The 20279-nt window shown below is 45.8% G+C and overlaps 1 protein-coding gene across 1 annotated transcript in view; it reads right to left on the reverse strand.

Moving 5' to 3' along the window:
• Positions 1 to 683: 683 nt before the first annotated feature.
• LOC140104700 (uncharacterized) overlaps positions 684 to 20279 on the reverse strand; it is a 38102-nt gene continuing 18506 nt past the window's right edge. Inside the window, exons 14-25 of the mRNA XM_072128344.1 lie at positions 12739 to 12800; positions 12140 to 12304; positions 9028 to 9100; positions 8430 to 8559; positions 7264 to 7324; positions 5669 to 5793; positions 5215 to 5277; positions 4015 to 4094; positions 3295 to 3387; positions 2962 to 3067; positions 2555 to 2662; positions 684 to 2130 (exon numbers count right to left, since the gene is read on the reverse strand). Coding sequence (XP_071984445.1) covers positions 1990 to 2130; positions 2555 to 2662; positions 2962 to 3067; positions 3295 to 3387; positions 4015 to 4094; positions 5215 to 5277; positions 5669 to 5793; positions 7264 to 7324; positions 8430 to 8559; positions 9028 to 9100; positions 12140 to 12304; positions 12739 to 12800 — 1207 coding nt within the window. The 3' untranslated portion in view covers positions 684 to 1989. The remainder of the gene's footprint in view (positions 2131 to 2554; positions 2663 to 2961; positions 3068 to 3294; positions 3388 to 4014; positions 4095 to 5214; positions 5278 to 5668; positions 5794 to 7263; positions 7325 to 8429; positions 8560 to 9027; positions 9101 to 12139; positions 12305 to 12738; positions 12801 to 20279) is intronic.

Consider the following 20279-nt stretch of genomic DNA (forward strand, 5'->3'; position numbering starts at 1 on the left):
TGTTTTCACTGCATTTGAAACGGATTACTACAGCTGAGGAGGGGGAATTTACCTAATTACATTGCTGTTAACATTAGCATGCGGTAACATTGCGTTAACAAATTTATCCACGTAAGTTTTCACATACAGACACAATGGGGCAGATTTACTTACCCGGTCCATTCGCGATTCAGCGGCGCGTTCTCCGTGCTGGATTCGGGTCCGGACGGGATTTATTAAGGCAGTTCCTCCAACGTCCACCAGGTGGCGCTGCTGCGCTGAAGTTCCCTGGAACGCACTGGTGTTCACTGAGCCGGGCCGAATGAAGGTAAGTGCAAGCTCCGCGACACATTTTTTTTTTTTTAAATGCGGCGGTTTTTCCGAATCAGTCGGGTTTTTGTTCGGCCACGCCCCCCGATATTCAGGTAACACGTCGGGAAACCGCGAATCGGGCCCTTAGTAAATGACCCCCAATATTGCTGTACAGGTCACATGTAACAAATCCAGGGTGTGGGGCTCTGCTCTGAAGGGAACACGACCGCAGGGTCAGACTACGCACTGAAATATTTGTAGTCTGTTACCATGGAGACACAGACGTACAGGCTATTTTCAAAATAAAGTTTATGTCACATGAATTGGAGCCATTACTAAAGTAGCACAAAGTCAAAAAAGAGGATACAAAAATCTTATAAATAGAAATGGAAGAGTTTTATTGAAGACAATACAGCCTGTATATTGTACAGTTAGTATATAGGGGGACACTTGTCTTAAAGGGGATTTTCCACGAAAGAAAATTCTCAATTCTCAACCCCCGAGTGATGTTACACAATAAAGATCATTTTTAACCCCTTACTTTACAAAGTTACTCAATTTTATTTTAGCTCCTATCACTCAGTGATGGTCAGTGTAATATCCCAGGGTGTGGGCGGGGCCTCTCTGAGCAGACACTTCATGATCCCTCTAGTTCTGTGGGGTGACAATGTGGTTACATTATCAGGTTACAGGTGTATATACACTTATCTGGCTACTGACACATAGAGAGAGAGGAGACAGATGAGAGATGCACGAGATGCCTATAACCCCATTACACTGTCAGCTCTGCTACATCTCTGTTCACTTATCTGCTTGTAGTTTGCAGCTCCGCTCTGCTCAGGATGTGCTGGCAGGAAGTGTATCAGTGCATGTGTCAGTCCGAGCTCCGTGCAGGGGGCGGGGCTACAGGCTCAGTGCAGAAAGACAGCTCCTTTCTGTGACACAGAAATCCAAGATGGCACCCAGGGTCGTGCAGGGTCGTGTCTAAGGGCACCTGAAATTGTATACACCAGGACTGATAGAGACAGGGTGGAATTATATCTGCGAAATGCTGCATTTTTGTTAATAACAGTGAATTAGAGAATGTGATATTTTCTTATCCTTCGTGGGAGGAATACCCCTTTAAGTCTCAGTGGTTGATAAAGGAGACTTTTGTCTGAAAAGTTGCACTAAAGTCTCAAATGTTTGAGAAACAAATGCAACTTGTTAAGACGTCCACATCTGCATTTTTTTGATAAATCACAAAAAGTCACAAATTTAGACACAATTACACTAAAAAGTCACAAAAAAAAAGAACTAACAAAATTTGATAAATGACCCCCATGGAGTCGCACACTATAGCCCAGACTGGATAATCCTGTGTTCTGATATGTATTCACTACCTTGATGCTGGTTCTTATGGGCCGCACACACTAATAAATCTACAAGGATCAGAGTGAGTATTGCACTGCAGAGTCTTATCATTGACAATGTTGATCATAGAAAGATACAAATGTAACAACAGCCATAAAAATATTAACATGAACAGTCTTGGAGGAGTTGCAGCAGTAAGTGATTATACTCCAGGAACAGTAACCTGATTATCATTGAAGCATGATGATCACATGAGTTGCTGTGGTGTGATGTCACTGGCCCCGCCCATGAGGAGCATGAAGGAAATGGTAGACAATGTAATGTCGGATCTGTGATTGGTAGAAGTCACATGACGGCGCAGCAGCACTTCTGCGGATAGTTGTCAGTGTATACTTCATTCTCTTTCCCGTATACAAAGTAGTCGTATCGCTTCCCCCTCCACATATACTCCACCTTGGTGAGCGGCAGCCACTCGATGCTGTGTCTCTGCAGAAGAGGGATAGAAATATTAGCACTAGCATGGCTTCATCTTCTCCATGGACCCCACAGCCCCCCCTTGCCCCACCCACGGGCCCCCGCAGCCCATTGGACGACATTTCCCCCACCCTTCCTCCATCCACAGACCACGCAGCCCCTCTTTCCTCCTATCATGGACCCTGCAGAACCGCCTTCCCTCACCCAAGGATCCTGCAGGCCCTTTTACTCCTCCAATGGACCCCGCAGCCCCCCTTCTCCACTCATGGACCCAGCAGACCCCCTTCCCCCACCCATCAAAACCACAGCCCCCCTTCCTCACCCAAGGACCCTGCAGGCCCCTTTTCCCCAGCCAATGGACCCAGCAGCCCCCGTTTGGTCCCTTTTTCTTTTATAATCACAATCTTTCTCCTGTATGTCCAGGCTTATACCTCACCTGTCTCAGCACCCGACTGGTGGGAAGAAATTGGGTGTGATGCTGCTGCAAGGCATTCTGCGACGCCTGATTTATGGACTGAGCCGGGAAATTAACCAGAGGAGACAACTGTAATAGGAAGAGATCATCCAATCATATTATATACAATCATCTAGTATACTGCTTATACATCTATCTCATAGTCATCTATCTATCTCTCTATCTATCTATCTCTATCTCATAGTCATCTTTCTTTATCTATATATCTCATATCTATCTATCTCATAGTCATCTATCTATCTGTACCTATATATCTCCTATCTATCATATCTATCTATATATCTCATATCTATCTGTCTATATATCTGTATCTATATATCTCATATCTATCTATATCTTTCTACATGATATAACCACATCGTCCGCACCAGCAGTTGTTCATCCGTGAAGATTTTCTCTCCATTGACCTTCTTGAACAGATCTGTAGGAAACTCTGAATTGTGATCGGCCACAAACTCATAGATGTTGTTCTTCCTGGAATGACAAAATAGTAATCAGTGACCTCTGGAGCAGGAGACGGGGTCAAAGGGAAATCTCAGTGACCTTTTCTGCCTGAGGCAGACTGGAGGCTCCGCGGGGGCGGGCACAAACCTACAGACTGATGGGAGGAGCCCATTCTGGTTTCCAAAAATGTCATTAAAAACTGCAGAATCTGCAAAGTTTCTGCCCTGACCCCTTAAGACCCTTCCCCGACCTCTCACCATGTGACAGTCAGCTGGATGTAGTTCAGGATCTGCCCGTGTCCGGAGCATCCAGCGCACGTCTGATATCTGGTGCTGTTACATGTCTTGCAGCTGTGAATGATAACAATTTACACGCTGAAGGTGATGACCTTAAAGGGGTCTTCCAGACAGACAATCCCTATGTTTGTGGTCTGTAGCCAATGCAGCACATAGATCTGCAGGAGAGCTGTATACACAAAACGGAAGGGGATTTGTTGTATTCTGTTACATTTGCAGGGTCGCGCTCCAGCTTATTATATCTGCTGGTAGATCCCTCTAATCTCTTTGGGATCCACTAACAATCTCATATTTACATGTAGGATCTAACTGTCCAGACCCGGACTGACCCATAAGTGATCATGTGAATCCAATGGAGGACCCCCAGACCCTGCACGAGTTGTACAGGACCCTCACAGTGCGCCATACAGATACTATTCAGCATAACAATATGTTATTATCTATCAATTTTCACAGCTTATATTTAGCTGGCGGACCCCATCATAACACTGGAGCCCCCCCTAACCTGGACACTGCATATATATGTCTAGTATCCTTCACATTGCAGCATCTTTTTACCACTTCTGGCTTATAGACAGCGGGGGCTTCTACCCCATAGACATCCGGTAATAGCTGCATGTAGCTCTACCGGGACATATAACCCCTTATAGCCCCCCCTATGGACGCAGAAGCTCCGCCCACCTTTCTGTAGTTTGCCCATTGCACTGGTTACAAGGGTCATTGAAACGCTGTCCGGTTCCATTGCAAACCCAACACCGGACCTGCAAGAACACAAAGAGGGAACCACATCAGATCTAAGCCGCCCCTCTATAGACTCGTATCATCTGTCACATCGGCAGCTTCTGCAATGTAACCAGCAAGAGGGAATTCAGCAGATTTAGGAGGGAGGAAGATTAGACACAAGGTGAGGGGAGAAGGAACAAGATCTCCGCTCTGATCACATATAAGAATCATTGCAGTCACTTTTACAGCTGAATTCTGCAAGGTTTGTCATCATACATACACCACTCATCATACATACACGCCTCATGTTATATACACGGCTCATCATACATACCCGGCTAATGTGATATACACGGCTCATTATACATACACGGCTCGTCATACATACACGGCTCATCATACATACACGGCTTGTGCTATATACACGGCTCATTATACATGCACGGCTCGTCATACATACACGGCTCATCATACATACACGGCTCATCATACATACACGGCCCGTGTTATATACATGGCTCATCATACATACACGGCCCGTGTTATATACATGGCTCATCATACATACGCGGCTCTTCATACATACGCGGCTCTTGTTATATACGTGGCTCGTCATACATACATGCCTCGTGTTATATATATGGCTCGTCATACATACACGGCTCATCATACATACACGGCTTGTGCTATATACACGGCTCATTATACATGCACGGCTCGTCATACATACACAGCTCATCATACATCCACGCCTTGTGTTATATACACAGCTCGTCATACATACACAACTCATCATACATACACAGCTCATGTGATATACACGGCTCGTCATACATACACGGCTCGTCATACATACACGGCTCGTCATACATACACGGCCCGTGTTATATACATGGCTCATCATACATACACGGCCCGTGTTATATACATGGCTCATCATACATACGCGGCTCTTCATACATACGCGGCTCTTGTTATATACGTGGCTCGTCATACATACATGCCTCGTGTTATATATATGGCTCGTCATACATACACGGCTCATCATACATACATGGCTTGTGTGATGTAGTGTGCAGGATACTAGTGATACATTTCCTGATACAATGTCAGATCCCTTTGTAACACAATCCACAGGTTAATACTCTGAGCACTTACCCGGCCCGTCCCATGGCATTTCTTACAGACTGTTCTGCAGATTCCCAGACACTGAGGACAAGCCTGAAATAACAGATATAAAGTCTCTTACAGAAGATGAAATCTCAGGTGATTTGAGAAAGAAGGAACCAAGAACCTTATAAGGAAACATTATACATCTCCGGCTCTAGAGCCAAAAGTCATAAAGCAGCATCTGTTACAATGTATCAGTGAAGACAAACTGTATTTACATCATACAATTGTCTACACAGTATTCGACTGTAACAAACCCTCAGCTGTATGAACAGTACAACCATTGGACTGGATGGTCCATACATTTCTTGCTATAGAGGTCTGTGGGGAGGAGAGGTCAAAGTTCAGAGGGTTCTCGCTCTTCATCTCATAGAGGGGAGTCCAGAATAAGATGAGGTCCTGTTATTTTGGGGTCTGGTACCTCTATAGGTGATATTTGTACCTTTAGTGTAGATGTATGAGGAACAGGCATCTTCGTTGTCTCGTTTTTAAACATTACTGGGATCTGGATGGGAATATCCCAAGGCTGAGGAGGGATCCCGAATACTGGCGAGTCCACAGCTTCACCTGCCAATGATGCAGAATTAAGTATGAGAAGAGGCTAAAGAGGTTTAGAGAACAGATACCCCTCCATGGAACAAATAACATTGCATGGTTCAGCCACTAGGGGGCGATGCACTGCAAGAACACAACAGCACGGAGGCACAAGAGAGCACAACACAGGGAGGATTCTGGGAGATTATGTACTTTCACCAAAACTGAGGCCATCAATGGAAACAGAACCACTTCGCCTAAAATTCATGCAAACAGAAGAAGAGCATCCAAACTCCAAGCAAACAGAAGAAGAGCACCCAAACTCCAAGCAAACAGAAGAAGAGCACCCAAACTCCAAGCAAACAGAAGAAGAGCACCCAAACTCCAAGCAAACAGAAGAAGAGCTCCCAAACTCCAAGCAAACAGAAGAAGAGCTCCCAAACTCCAAGCAAACAGAAGAAGAGCTCCCAAACTCCAAGCAAACAGAAGAAGAGCTCCCAAACTCCAAGCAAACAGAAGAAGAGCTCCCAAACTCCAAGCAAACAGAAGAAGAGCTCCCAAACTCCAAGCAAACAGAAGAAGAGCTCCCAAACTCCAAGCAAACAGAAAAAGAGCTCCCAAACTCCAAGCAAACAGAAAAAGAGCTCCCAAACTCCAAGCAAACAGAAGAAGAGCTCCCAAACTCCAAGCAAACAGAAGAAGAGCTCCCAAACTCCAAGCAAACAGAAGAAGAGATCCCAAACCCCAAGCAAACAGAAGAAGAGCTCCCAAACTCCAAGCAAACAGAAGAAGAGCACCCAAACTCCAAGCAAACAGAAGAAGAGCACCCAAACTCCAAGCAAACAGAAGAAGAGCACCCAAACTCCAAGCAAACAGAAGAAGAGCACCCAAACCCCAAGCAAACAGAAGAAGAGCACCCAAACTCCAAGCAAACAGAAGAAGAGCACCCAAACTCCAAGCAAACAGAAGAAGAGCACCCAAACTCCAAGCAAACAGAAAAAGAGCACCCAAACTCCAAGCAAACAGAAAAAGAGCACCCAAAATCCATGCAAACAGAAAAAGAGCACCCAAAATCCATGCAAACAGATCCACTGCACACAAATTGCATGCAAACAGAGTATCTCCCAAAATTTATGCAAGTAGGAGAGCACCCAAAAAATCCATTCAAATAGAAGAACACCCAAAGTCCATGCAAATAGAAGGAAACACCCAAAGTCCATGCAAATAGGAGAGCACCCACAATCCTTGCAAGGAGAGCACCCAGAATCCTTACAAATAGAAAAGAGCACTCAAAATCCAAGCAAACAGAAGATCACCCAAAATTTATCAAATTGAAGGAAAACACCCAAATAATCCTTGCAAGTAGAAGAAGAGCACCCAAAGTCCATGCAAACAGAAGGAGATCATCCAGAATCCTTACAAATAGAAAGAAAGCACCCAGAATCCTTGCAGTGCCCCAGTGGAGCTCCCGGACAGCAGCGCTGATGTACAGGACATACTGACCCCTGTAAGGTTTGGTCACCCAATCACACGTCCGCGATTCCGTGAATGTCTCCAGTCGATACTTAAAGAAAAGCAACATTTAAAAAAAATAAATGACAATAATAATTGTAGATGCAGGACGCCTCTCTTTTTGAAAAAAAATGCTTCTTTTTTCCACACACAAACAGCGCCACACTACCCCCCAGGCTGTGTGTGGTATTGCAGCGGGGCTTAAAGCGGTTTTCCCATCTGGGCATTCACATTTATTTTAATTCATTTGTCATATATATACATTTCTTCAATTAGATGTTATTTAAAAATATTACCTGTGTGAAGATAATGTCTCATAAATGTAGTCATATGGTCCCTTAGAAACAAGACTGTGTGCTTGGAGACGACCACCTCTGCTGGACGGATTGCACAAAGAAACAAACAGTTTTTGTATATGAAATGTCCGGAAGTTACTGCAGGTCCCCACAGCCGTCCTGTGGAAATGATCACTCGCTTCAGGTGGTCAGGCAGGACTCAATAGCGCATCTGTGCCATCGCTGCCAGAGTGCGGGGTGGTCATATCCAAGGAAGCCATCTTGTTTATAAGGGACAACATGGTTACATTTATGGGACATTGTTGCATATTTACTTACCCGGTCCATTCGCGGTCCAGCGGCGCGTTCTCTGCGCTGGATTCGGGTCCGGCCGGGATTTATTAAGGTAGCTCCTCCGCCGTCCACCAGGTGGCGCTGATGCGCTGAAAAGCATCGGAACGCACTGGAATACACCGAGCCGGGCTGAGTGAAGGTAAGTGCAAGCTCCGCGACAGATTTTTTGTTTTTAAATGCGGCGGTTTTTCGAATCAGTCGGGTTTTCATTCGGCCACGGGGCAATTCAGGGGAAATCGGCGCAAATCGGAAATATTCGGGTAACACGTCGGGAAAACGCGAATCGGGTGCTTAGTAAATGACCCCCATTATCTTCACACAGGAACATTTTTTTTTAATACCATCCAATTGAGGGCATGTTTACATATGGCAAATGAATTAAAATAAATTTGAATGACTAGATGGGAAAAACCCCTTTAACTGAACCAAACTGTAATACCAGACCCAACCTATGGACAGGGGAGGCGCTGTTTACCTATTCTGGACAAGCCCTTTAAGGGGTAACAAATTATCAGGACGTCTACACACCCGGTATGTATTAAATGGTCGGAGTTCATGGAAGTCCATCTCCTCCGCAGGGGTGGAGCGGTAGCAGCATTTTCCGTTGGCGTAATCCATCAGCGCTTTTCTAGCGTCCTCTTCCGAGACAGACGGGATTCTGGGAAGATGGAAGGTGGTGATCTGAACACGGTCATACAAGAAGGAGCCCAGCCCCCCAGGAGCAGGCAAAGATGGCGACTCCATGTTACCCCCTGACCTGCAGGGTGAAAGAGTTAAACAAGTTGCTATGTCCCATCCCAAAACGCTCTTGGGTGGAATTAAAGGGGATGTCTAGGATTAGATGTACATGAGACCTTTATTGTAATAACAGCGCCACATCTGTCCAGAGGTTGGGTGTGTTACTGCAGCTGAGCTCCAATGCAGCGAGTGGGACTGAGCTGCAATACCACACACAACCAGAGGTGGTGCTAGTTATACAAGTAAGCCGCCATGTTTCTCTAATCCCGGACAACCCCTTTAATGCAAAATCTGCACCATGAGTCTCATCTTGCCATGTGGAAGTGAAAATACTGGGGGTAGAAGGACCCTTGTTGTGATGCTCCCCGGGGTTCCCTGATTCTCTTACGTCCAGCTGGTGTTGGCAGGCGTGGGCATGGCGCCAGGGGGCGGTCCCGGTTGTGGTGGCGGCAGAAATTTACCTGCGAATTGTAGAATATTTTATATTAATCAAAAAGAATAAAACATAAAAGAGACGATAATCTACGTCCACACAGGAGCCTAACACAGAGCCCTCCGCACACAGGAGGATGGGGGAGAAATCACACTGCTGTGCGCTGAGCTCTCTGCATCGAGGAAAGACTGTAGAGCAGCTCTATGCACAGAGCACAGCAGTGTGAGGACAAACCCCCATGGCATATGGGGACGCTGCAATCCTGGAATATAAATCCGTATATCACAGTTCTGCTGCTACTAGCAACATACAGAAAGGTCTGATAACACATCTCTCCAGGGACAGTACATAACACTGACTGCAGAGAGCACAGAGCACAGCAGTGTGAGGTCTGATTACACATCTCTCCAGGGACAATACATAACACTGGCTGCAGAGAGCACAGAGCACAGCAGTGTGAGGTCTGATTACACATCTCTCCAGGGACAATACATAACACTGGCTGCAGAGAGCACAGCGCACAGCAGTGTGAGGTCTGATTACACATCTCTCCAGGGACACTACATAACACTGGCTGCAGAGAGCACAGAGCACAGCAGTGTGAGGTCTGATTACACATCTCTCCAGGGACAATGCATAGCACTGGCTGCAGAGAGCACAGAGCACAGCAGTGTGAGGTCTGATTACACATCTCTCCAGGGACAATACATAACACTGGCTGCAGAGAGCACAGAGAACAGCAGTGTGAGGTCTGATTACACATCTCTCCAGGGACAATACATAACACTGGCTGCAGAGAGCACATAGCACAGCAGTGTGAGGTCTGATTACACATCTCTCCAGGGACAATACATAACACTGGCTGCAGAGAGCACAGAGCACAGCAGTGTGAGGTCTGATTACACATCTCTCCATGGACAATACATAACACTGGCTGCAGAGAGCACAGAGCACAGCAGTGTGAGGTCTGATTACACATCTCTCCAGGGACAATACATAACACTGGCTGCAGAGAGCACAGAGAACAGCAGTGTGAGGTCTGATTACACATCTCTCCAGGGACAATACATAGCACTGGCTGCAGAGAGCACAGAGCACAGCAGTGTGAGGTCTGATTACACATCTCTCCAGGGACAATACATAGCACTGGCTGCAGAGAGCACAGAGCACAGCAGTGTGAGGTCTGATTACACATCTCTCCAGGGACAATACATAGCACTGGCTGCAGAGAGCACAGAGAACAGCAGTGTGAGGTCTGATTATAAATCTCTCCAGGGACAATACATAACACTGGCTGCAGAGAGCACAGAGCACAGCAGTGTGAGGTCTAATTACACATCTCTCCAGGGTCAATACATAGCACTGGCTGCAGAGAGCACAGAGAACAGCAGTGTGAGGTCTGATTACACATCTCTCCAGGGACACGGCATAACACTGGCTGCAGAGAGCACAGAGCACAGTAGTGTGAGGTCTGATTACACATCTCTCCAGGGACAATACATAGCACTGGCTGCAGAGAGCACAGAGAACAGCAGTGTGAGGTCTGATTATATATCTCTCTAGGGACAATACATAACACTGGCTGCAGAGAGCAGAGAGCACAGCAGTGTGAGGTCTAATTACACATCTCTCCAGGGTCAATACATAGCACTGGCTGCAGAGAGCACAGAGAACAGCAGTGTGAGGTCTGATTACACATCTCTCCAGGGACACGGCATAACACTGGCTGCAGAGAGCACAGAGAACAGCAGTGTGAGGTCTGATTATATATCTCTCCAGGGACAATACATAACACTGGCTGCAGAGAGCACAGAGCACAGCAGTGTGAGGTCTAATTACACATCTCTCCAGGGTCAATACATAGCACTGGCTGCAGAGAGCACAGAGAACAGCAGTGTGAGGACAAGCCCCTATTTGATATGGAGAAGCTACAGTCCTGGAATATAAATCCTTATTTCACAGTCCTGCTGCTACTAACAACATAGACAAAGATATTGGGTAATTTGGATACATGGGGGCTTGTATTTTCCAGGATGAGGTCCACTTTTCAGGTTCATCATTTAGGGGGATTCAATAGTTTTATTGATGAGATTTTATTAACTCTTTCTTGGTGGGGATAAAAAAACAAACACTAATTTCGGGGTTTTAGCTTTCTTTTGTTGGTCTTTCGCCGTACCATAAAAAGAAATATGCGATTTTATTCAATGGGTCACCATGGTTACGGCGATTACCCATTTATATCACTTTCTATGGTTGTAATGTAGAATACAGAACTCATTTGGTGAGAAATTCGCTTGTGTTCGCGTCGCCGTGTTCTGAGGGATAACATTTGAATTTTTTTTCTTAAGGGGCTATTTTAGGGCTTGTTTTTTGTGGGTTGTTGCCCAATATGTAGTGTATAATATGTAGTTTTTGTGGTCAGTTTCACTTGTCTTAGTGGGAAATGTGATTTTTACATAGGATGGGGCATTAGATGGTAATGCCCTATAGTCGTGCGCGGTCACCATGATGGCGTCTATAGGGTTACATAGCCAGGATCGCAGTATGGCAATCCCAGCTGTCACACACATCGGGGCTCCCATAGCGATCGCACAGGCCCATGCAGTCTCTATGGCGTCCGTGTATGTCTAAATGTGTTAAGGGTTAAGTATGGAACTTCATGAATGCGCCATTGTGTCGTAAAATTTGTAATTTCAAGCAACTTTATAAAGTGCAACCTTCATCCCTATCCCTAACGAGGGGTCATGTGCACTTCATTATCGTTAATTTAACCTTTAAAGGGTATGAATCTTCTGGTTGGAGCTGCAACTTCTTATTTGTATTCTGCCTGCAGCGCCCCTGCAGGAGGAGTGAGGTATGACAGTCTTAATTAAATTAGAATGATGATTTACAGGGATGAGCTTTAGGTTGGATTTAATCTGCTGACCCATTTAAGTTTGGGCCCAGCCTCTGGGATATGGTCAGTGGTACAGGGTCTGTAATAAAACGGGGGGGGGGGGTAGCGTCTGAATATAAGCGATATCATAGAACCATAAATAATCAATATAACTGCCCCCAATTCTCTTACCTCCATCATCGCTGCCCATCCCTTCATACCCTGGAATAACCTCCCAGTCAGAGGGCGGCGCTGTTGGACCATCGATGACTAGTGCTGGATTGGTGAGAGGAGCCCCTGCGGAGGTCATGGCTGGAGCCATCGCCGGATTCATCTGTGCTGGAGCCATTGCTGCGCCTGGAGAGATGACCAGGAAGAGATTAGCACACTCACTCCTGGGCCTTACCCCCAGCAGCTGCTCACTCCTGGGCCTTACCCCCAGCAGCTGCTCACTCCTGGGCCTTACCCCCAGCAGCTGCTCACTCCTGGGCCTTACCCCCCGGCAGCTGCTCACTCCTGGGCCTTACCCCCCGGCAGCTGCTCACTCCTGGGCCTTACCCCCCGGCAGCTGCTCACTCCTGGGCCTTACCCCCCGGCAGCTGCTCACTCCTGGGCCTTACCCCCCGGCAGCTGCTCACTCCTGGGCCTTACCCCCAGCAGCTGCTCACTCCTGGGCCTTACCCCCAGCAGCTGCTCACTCCTGGGCCTTACCCCCAGCAGCTGCTCACTCCTGGGCCTTACCCCCAGCAGTTGCTCACTCACTTTTGCATGTAGGCAATAATGTTTCATACCTGGAGGCAGCAGGTAACTGGGATCAAATGGCTGCCCCATTGTTCCATAGTTTGGTGGTTTGCTAGACAAAAAGGAAATGTATTATTATAAATTATATACATTTTCAGAATCTATGGGTGACCCCAATATTACATTCATAGGGATTGTTACACAGCTTTCCCAGACTGAATGACCTTGTGTTCTCACAATGTTGTGCACGCGACGTTATGAACGCGACGATAGCGGAACGTGTGAACGCGCCCTCAGACACTCACAGGGACACACCCCCAGTGCACTTTGAGTAGCTACAATCCTGGAATATTAACCATATATCACCTTCCTGCTGCTGCTAACAACATACACAAAGGTCTGATTACACATCTCTCCAGGGACAATTCCTAACACTGGTTGCACAGAGCACAGCAGTGTGAGGTCTGATTACACATCTCTCCAGGGACAATACATAGCAGTGGATGCAGAGAGCACAGAGCACAGCAGTGTGAGGTATGATTACACATCTCTCCATGCACAATATATAACACTGGCTGCAGAGAGCACAGAGCACAGCAGTGTGAGGTCTGATTACACATCTCTCCAAGGACAATACATAACACTGGCTGCAGAGAGCACAGAGCACAGCAGTGTGAGGTCTGATTACACATCTCTCCAGGGACAATACATAGCAGTGGATGCAGAGAGCACAGAGCACAGCAGTGTGAGGTATGATTACACATCTCTCCATGCACAATATATAACACTGGCTGCAGAGAGCACAGAGCACAGCAGTGTGAGGTCTGATTACACATCTCTCCAGGGACAATACATAACACTGGCTGCAGAGAGCACAGAGCACAGCAGTGTGGGGTCTGATTACACATCTCTCCAGGGACAATACATAACACTGGCTGCAGAGAGCACAGAGCACAGCAGTGTGAGGTATGATTACACATCTCTCCAGGGGTAATACATAACACTGGCTGCAGAGAGCACAGAGCACAGCAGTGTGAGGTCTGATTACACATCTCTCCAGGGACAATACATAACACTGGCTGTAGAGAGCACAGCAGTGTGAGGTCTGATTACACATCTCTCCAGGGACAATACATAGCACTGGCTGCAGAGTGCACAGAGCACAGCAGTGTGAGGTCTGATTACACATCTCTCCAGGGACAATACATAACACTGGCTGTATGGTCACTCCTGCTGATGGTTTCCTTTTAACAATGATATATTCCTAGGCCCCATTCACACATGGCTTTCTGTCATTCAAGCAAGTAGTGGTCACAGTGATTATATCCAGCCGTCCCGGATGCAGATATCGGCTGCTGTGCAGGTCACTTGTGAGTCATAATAAATGGCGGCACCACAAGAATTTCCTCTTCTAATGATATTACCGCAGATTAACTTCATGTGATGGGAAACTCCCCACCCCCTGAGCATGTCACAATAATCCTCGTGATCCAAGCAACTCCTGAAGAGTTGTCATAGGGACACAACCTGCTCTCTATGATTTTAAGCATATACCAAGTCTAGGGGACATCACTTATCACCAAACACCTCTAAACTTCATTCATTCCTGATATTCCACATTCCAGGCTCCAAGATTTCACCTGCTCTACAGTCATCCACCACCTGCACTTAGGCTGCATTCACATGTAGAGTCTCAGCTGTGGGGGGTTGGTCAGAACCCGTGCAACTTAGTGGATACACAAAAGCATTCTGACCAAACACCTCCATGCTGCATTTGAATTAGATTTAAAAATGCTGTGTATGACCGCAGCCTGAAATGGCTGATAACAGAGAGTAATAAATTGTACCCCCCCCCCCCCCTGTACAGTCTCCTCTCCCCAGGATGAAATGGCTGATAACAGAGAGTAATAGATTGCATCCTCCTGTACAGTCTCCTCTCCCTGGGATGTAGTGGCTGATAACAGAGAGTAATAGATTGTATCCCCCTGTACAGTCTCCTCTCCCCGGGATGTAATGGCTGATAACAGAGAGTAATAGATTGTATCCCCCCTGTACAGTCTCCTCTCCCCGGGATGTAATGGCTGATAACAGAGAGTAATAGATTGTATCCCCCCCTGTACAGTCTCCTCTCCCCGGGGTGTAATGGCTGATAACAGAGAGTAATAGATTGTATCCCCCCTGTACAGTCTCCTAGTTTTACAACAAGGGTCACATGTAAAACTGATACAAAGTAACAACATCTCCTAAATAACCCACTGACCTGATCCCCCAGCGTTCCTCCATGGTCTCAGTTGTGAGTGAAAACAACTTTGCTTCTCACTTCCTCTTCCTCGTGAATCATTAGGCGATTCTCCGCCCTGGGGTCACAATGTGCAGCGAGAAGACACTTTCTGTTTCAGTTCTGTGATTTCTGTCTCCCAGTACAGAACCTTAACATCTCCTGCTGCAGCTTGTATAAGATCCAATATCTGCTTGCAGTCAGTGAATGGGAACTGACTAAACCTATAAATACCTAATGCTGAGGGTTTGTTACAATTGCACCCAGCATAGACATTCCTGTGTGAACTGTAGGGGGCAGTTGCAGGAGTCTCTCTCCTGTGCTGATAGTTTGTTACAATGTATCACATTCACTGCTGCAGAAACAATTACATACAATGTATCAGTTTAATATAAACAGATACAATGTGAATAGATTGGGGTCTATCATTGCAGTTACATCGGTTTTTTGTTTCTGTCCCTGTGTAAAATACCAATAATAATTGTTGAAAAGAAGAAGAGAAAAAAAGTTGTCTGGACTCTGGGGATAAGGATGTAATATCACACTGTACAAGGCATTGGTTCAGCCTCTTCTGGAATATTCTGTCCAGTTCTGGTCTCCGGGCCATAAATAGGAGGCGCTGGAGGTGGAGAGGGAACAACAAAGAGTCACAAAAATGATAAGGGGTATGGAGGGTCTCAGTTATGAGGAAAGATTTAAACACCTAAATTTAGTCTCGAGAAGAGACATCTAAGAGGGGACATGCTTAATTTATATAAATATATGAAAGGTCCATACAAAAATATATGGTTCCAGGTTAAATTACCTTTTTTTAAAAAAAAAGGGTGCCTAGAGAAAACAAGGTTTACTCACCCGAGGCAACACAAGGCTTCTTTACTGTAAGAATTGGGACTCGCCGAGGTTAGGAGCAGAGGGCAGCAGACAGCTCAGGAGCAGAGCACAGAAGGGGCAGCAGAGAGCTCAGGAGCAGAGCACAGAAGGGGCAGCAGAGAGCTCAGGAGCAGAGGGCAGCAGAAAACTCCGGAGCAGAGGGCAGCAGAAAACTCCGGAGCAGAGGGCAGCAGAAAACTCTGGAGCAGAGGGCAGCAGAAAACTCTGGAGCAGAGGGCAGCAGAAAACTCTGGAGCAGAGCACAGCAGGGGCAGCAGAGAGCTCAGGAGCAGAGGGCAGCAGAGAGCTCAGGAGCAGAGGGCAGCAGAGAGCTCCGGAGCAGAGGGCAGCAGAGAGCTCCGGAGCAGAGGGCAGCAGAGAACTCCGGAGCAGAGGGCAGCAGAGAGCTCCGGAGCAGAGGGCAGCAGAGAGCTCCGGAGCAGAGGGCAGCAGAGAGCTCCGGAGCAGAGGGCAGCAGAGAGCTCCGGAGCAGAGGGCAGCAGAGAGCTCCGGAGCAGAGGGCAGCAGAGAGCTCCGGAGCAGAGGGCAGCAGAGAGCTCCGGAGCAGAGGGCAGCAGAGAGCTCCGGAGCAGAGGGCAGCAGAGAGCTCCGGAGCAGAGGGCAGCAGAGAGCTCCGGAGCAGAGGGCAGCAGAGAGCTCCGGAGCAGAGGGCAGCAGAGAGCTCCGGAGCAGAGGGCAGCAGAGAGCTCCGGAGCAGAGGGCAGCAGAGAACTCTGGAGCAGAGGGCAGCCCAAAACAATTTTCGGAGCAGAATTGCCAAAATGGGGTTGCAAACCTTGCGGCAAGTGTGTCGCCTGTCCTAATGTGGAAACCGCAGACACTTTTTCTAATTCCTCTGAGACAAGAAGTTTCAAAATTACACAGAATATCACTTGCAACACCCAAGCAGTGATATATTACGCTACATGCCCCTGTAGGAAAATTTATATCGGTATGACATCTAGAGCCATGAAGATCCGCATCAGAGAACATATACGTGACATTAATGCATCAAGTGATGCAATGTTCAACACAGAGGGAAAACCGGTAGCACAGCATTTTAGGGAAAAACATCATTCAGACTCAAGACTCCTAAAAGTGCGAGGCATAGACAGGATTAACCTGGGCATTAGAGGAGGACCCATTCAAAAGAAATTAGCCCAATGCGAGTCACGGTGGATATGGACTCTCAATACTATACAACCCAATGGCCTCAACGAATCAATAAGCTTTGCCCCATTTTTAGAATAAGATAACCAACCACCACGAAAACAGTACAGTTAGTTACCTCTGCTTATCATGCTGTATCTCTCCACCTGCGTCATTGTTTGTAAAAAATGTTTTTAACAGATTTTTAATTGTATATTCTTTAGTCATAGGTGACTGCAACATCGCTTCCTTACCACAGATTTTGTGAGAATTTAGACGGCTCCAAAGAAAACCATACGAATGGCTTATATCTCCTATCATTAACCATCAGACACGGATTAATATTGGACCCTAACTCCTGTACTTTTCAGGATTTTATATTTTTCTATTATTTTTCTTCTTTTTTGCCCACTGCAAATTAGTTCAAGCCACAATGACTTTTTCAGCATTATCACAAACCATTAGCGTGGCCACGGTCACCTAATGGCTACTATACTATATATTTTGGACCTATGATATGTAAGTTTTAAGCCACATTGGCCTTTCCAACAATATCACAAACCATTAGTGTGGCTACGGTCACCTAATGGTCATTACACTATCTGCAAAGAGATTGTGACATGTAGTGGCGTATATTTACATACGTACCTTTGTCAATAATTTTTCTTGAATTGAGCAATGCGGTATCATTTTGGTTTTTATTACAATTAACCTTTATTTTTCACAATAATTTATTCTATAGTTGGCACTTCACTTCCTCACTCCCCCTCTCCCTCACTTCACCTTCACTGCACTCGTCCATCACTTCCTATCCCTTCACAATTATTAAGGTTAAGTTGTATAATAATTCAACAGCGCATGTGCATGCATGACATGCATGCACATTCGCCTTATATTTTGATAAGGTTATCCTTATGTATTCAACTAATTACACTATGACACTCCATTTTTCCATCATCACTTCATTTAGCCAAAGGTTCGCAAATGATATGTTATATACAATCTTAAAGAATATGACCCTTACATAGATATAGATAATAGTTATATCTGTGTAATTCTGTATTGTGTAATTGTGTAACTGCGTAATTTTGTATCTCTTTATTGGTTTTTAGTTTAGTATCATGTCAATTATTTGTAAGTAGGCTCATACAATGTACACATCACTATTCCTAATCTTTAAACTTACTGTTACTAATATTTTAGATAATTTAATTATGTTGTAACATTTATTTATTTATTTATTTCTTGCTGGCAACATTCATACTAAATATTCTTAGTTCCAATGGATATTCATTGGGACTACCCATTAGTCATACACTTACACGCCGTTGTGATGTCCAATACGTGTCTCGTGCAGCGTTTATTTATTTCTTGGTCAATGCGCATGCGCCGCAGGCCTGTGATGCGCCACTATACGAAGTGTCGCTATGGCAACCATTGTTGCTGTTGTCACTGTTAGGCGCACGCGCATTTCATCTCTTCCTGCCATTACGTATAGCTGTCTCCACCTCTACACAGCAACGCTGCTGATAGGTGGAATATTTAGATAAATAGCCACCTATGACCCTTATGGCGCCACCCCCAGACGAAGGCTGGATAAGCCGAAACGCGCGTCGGGGCTGGAACTACCCGGGTCACGTTAACTTTGATTATCCACATGGGTAAGCACGTTACTTCATATATACTTTAATAAGACATCCTTTTTCAGGCAATAAGCATGACCTGTTCATTTACGTATATGTGCAATATTATGTCGTGACCTCCCGGATATAGTTCCTTTTCTGTGTATCCCATCCACCGCTGTAATTAACCCTTTTAACATGTTTTTTCTATGCTTTTAACTAAAATTAATAAAATTTATCATTTTTTGTTATTCAATCTAGTCGTGTATAATTTGGCCCGATCTCCCTATGGAGACACAATATGTAATTAGATTTTGAGCCGAATTGGTGCATACATTATTAGGGGTACTTACAATTTATCCGTGCTTTTGGATGCCACTTGGCCACTTAAATATAAAGGGACGTTTCATTACCCCAAATAATAGACTCCACCATAAGTCCATGGAGCAGAGGGCAGCAGAGAACTCTGGAGCAGAGCACAGCAGGGGCAGCAGAGAGCTCAGGAGCAGAGCACAGCAGGGGCAGCAGAGAACTCTGGAGCAGAGCACAGCAGGGGCAGCAGAGAACTCTAGAGCAGAGCACAGCAGGGGCAGCAGAGAGCTCAGGAGCAGAGCACAGCAGGGGCAGCAGAGAGCTCAGGAGCAGAGCACAGCAGGGACAGCAGAGAGCTCAGGAGCAGAGCACAGCAGGGACAGCAGAGAGCTCAGGAGCAGAAAACAGCAGGGACCCTAGAGACCCCATGAGTCTATCTGTCCAATTGACCCTGGAGGAATTCTACAAAGATCATGCAAATTTCTTCTACTGTAATACGATTGAAAGCTGTGACCAATTAGGGAGTAATAAATTGCTGTTTTGGCACCTTGCAAAAAAATAAACAGGTTTTGGTTGTAGTTTGGGCATCATCATCACTGGGGCTGGATCTCCTCCTCCAGCTCTAGGTCTTGTCTGCCATCTATTGGTCAGAACTGAACATAACAAGGGAGATGTACAGACGTCACAGGACATGACCCTACATCCTCACCGCAGTGGAGTTTGACCCCTTTCACACTAATATTTTTTCAACCAAAACCAAAAGAGGAACAAAGAAAAAGGATTATATGATTATCACAATCTGTTCTTCTTCTGGTTCTTAGAACTGCTCCAGATGACAAATACTGATGGAGAATACTGATCGCAATATGGAAGCAGGAAAATAGAGAGACCGTCTTCACAGCTCCAGCATCTGCCTGGCCCAGGACGTGTCGCCTCGACCAGGCTGTGTGCATCCATCTCATGTAGTTCTGCAGAGGTGGATGGTTGGAGTGTATATGTCCGTACATATGTATATGTATGTATATGTGTATATGTGTGTATGTATGTATATGTGTATATGTGTGTATGTATGTATATGTGTATATGTACATGTGCGGGTGGGTTTATATTGTACAGATTGTCTGTATGTAACAATTAGTACGTGAGAGAGAACTTTATATCACTGGAGACCTCCACAAGCTTCAATATGATTCCTACATCCTATTGGTCCTGGGTGACCCCCATTGTAATGCTTCAAAACTGATCAAAACTTCCTACTGGTCCATAAAATACACAAAACGTTTCCCCTTCCCCTTTAAGATCAGCAGGTCTATTAATGTTAACCCCTTCACTACAGCCAGCCAAGAATTTGGAAATCAAG

The sequence above is a fragment of the Engystomops pustulosus genome, chromosome 10, assembly GCF_040894005.1.
Source record: "Engystomops pustulosus chromosome 10, aEngPut4.maternal, whole genome shotgun sequence".
In the NCBI taxonomy this organism is placed as follows: Eukaryota; Metazoa; Chordata; class Amphibia; order Anura; family Leptodactylidae; genus Engystomops; species Engystomops pustulosus.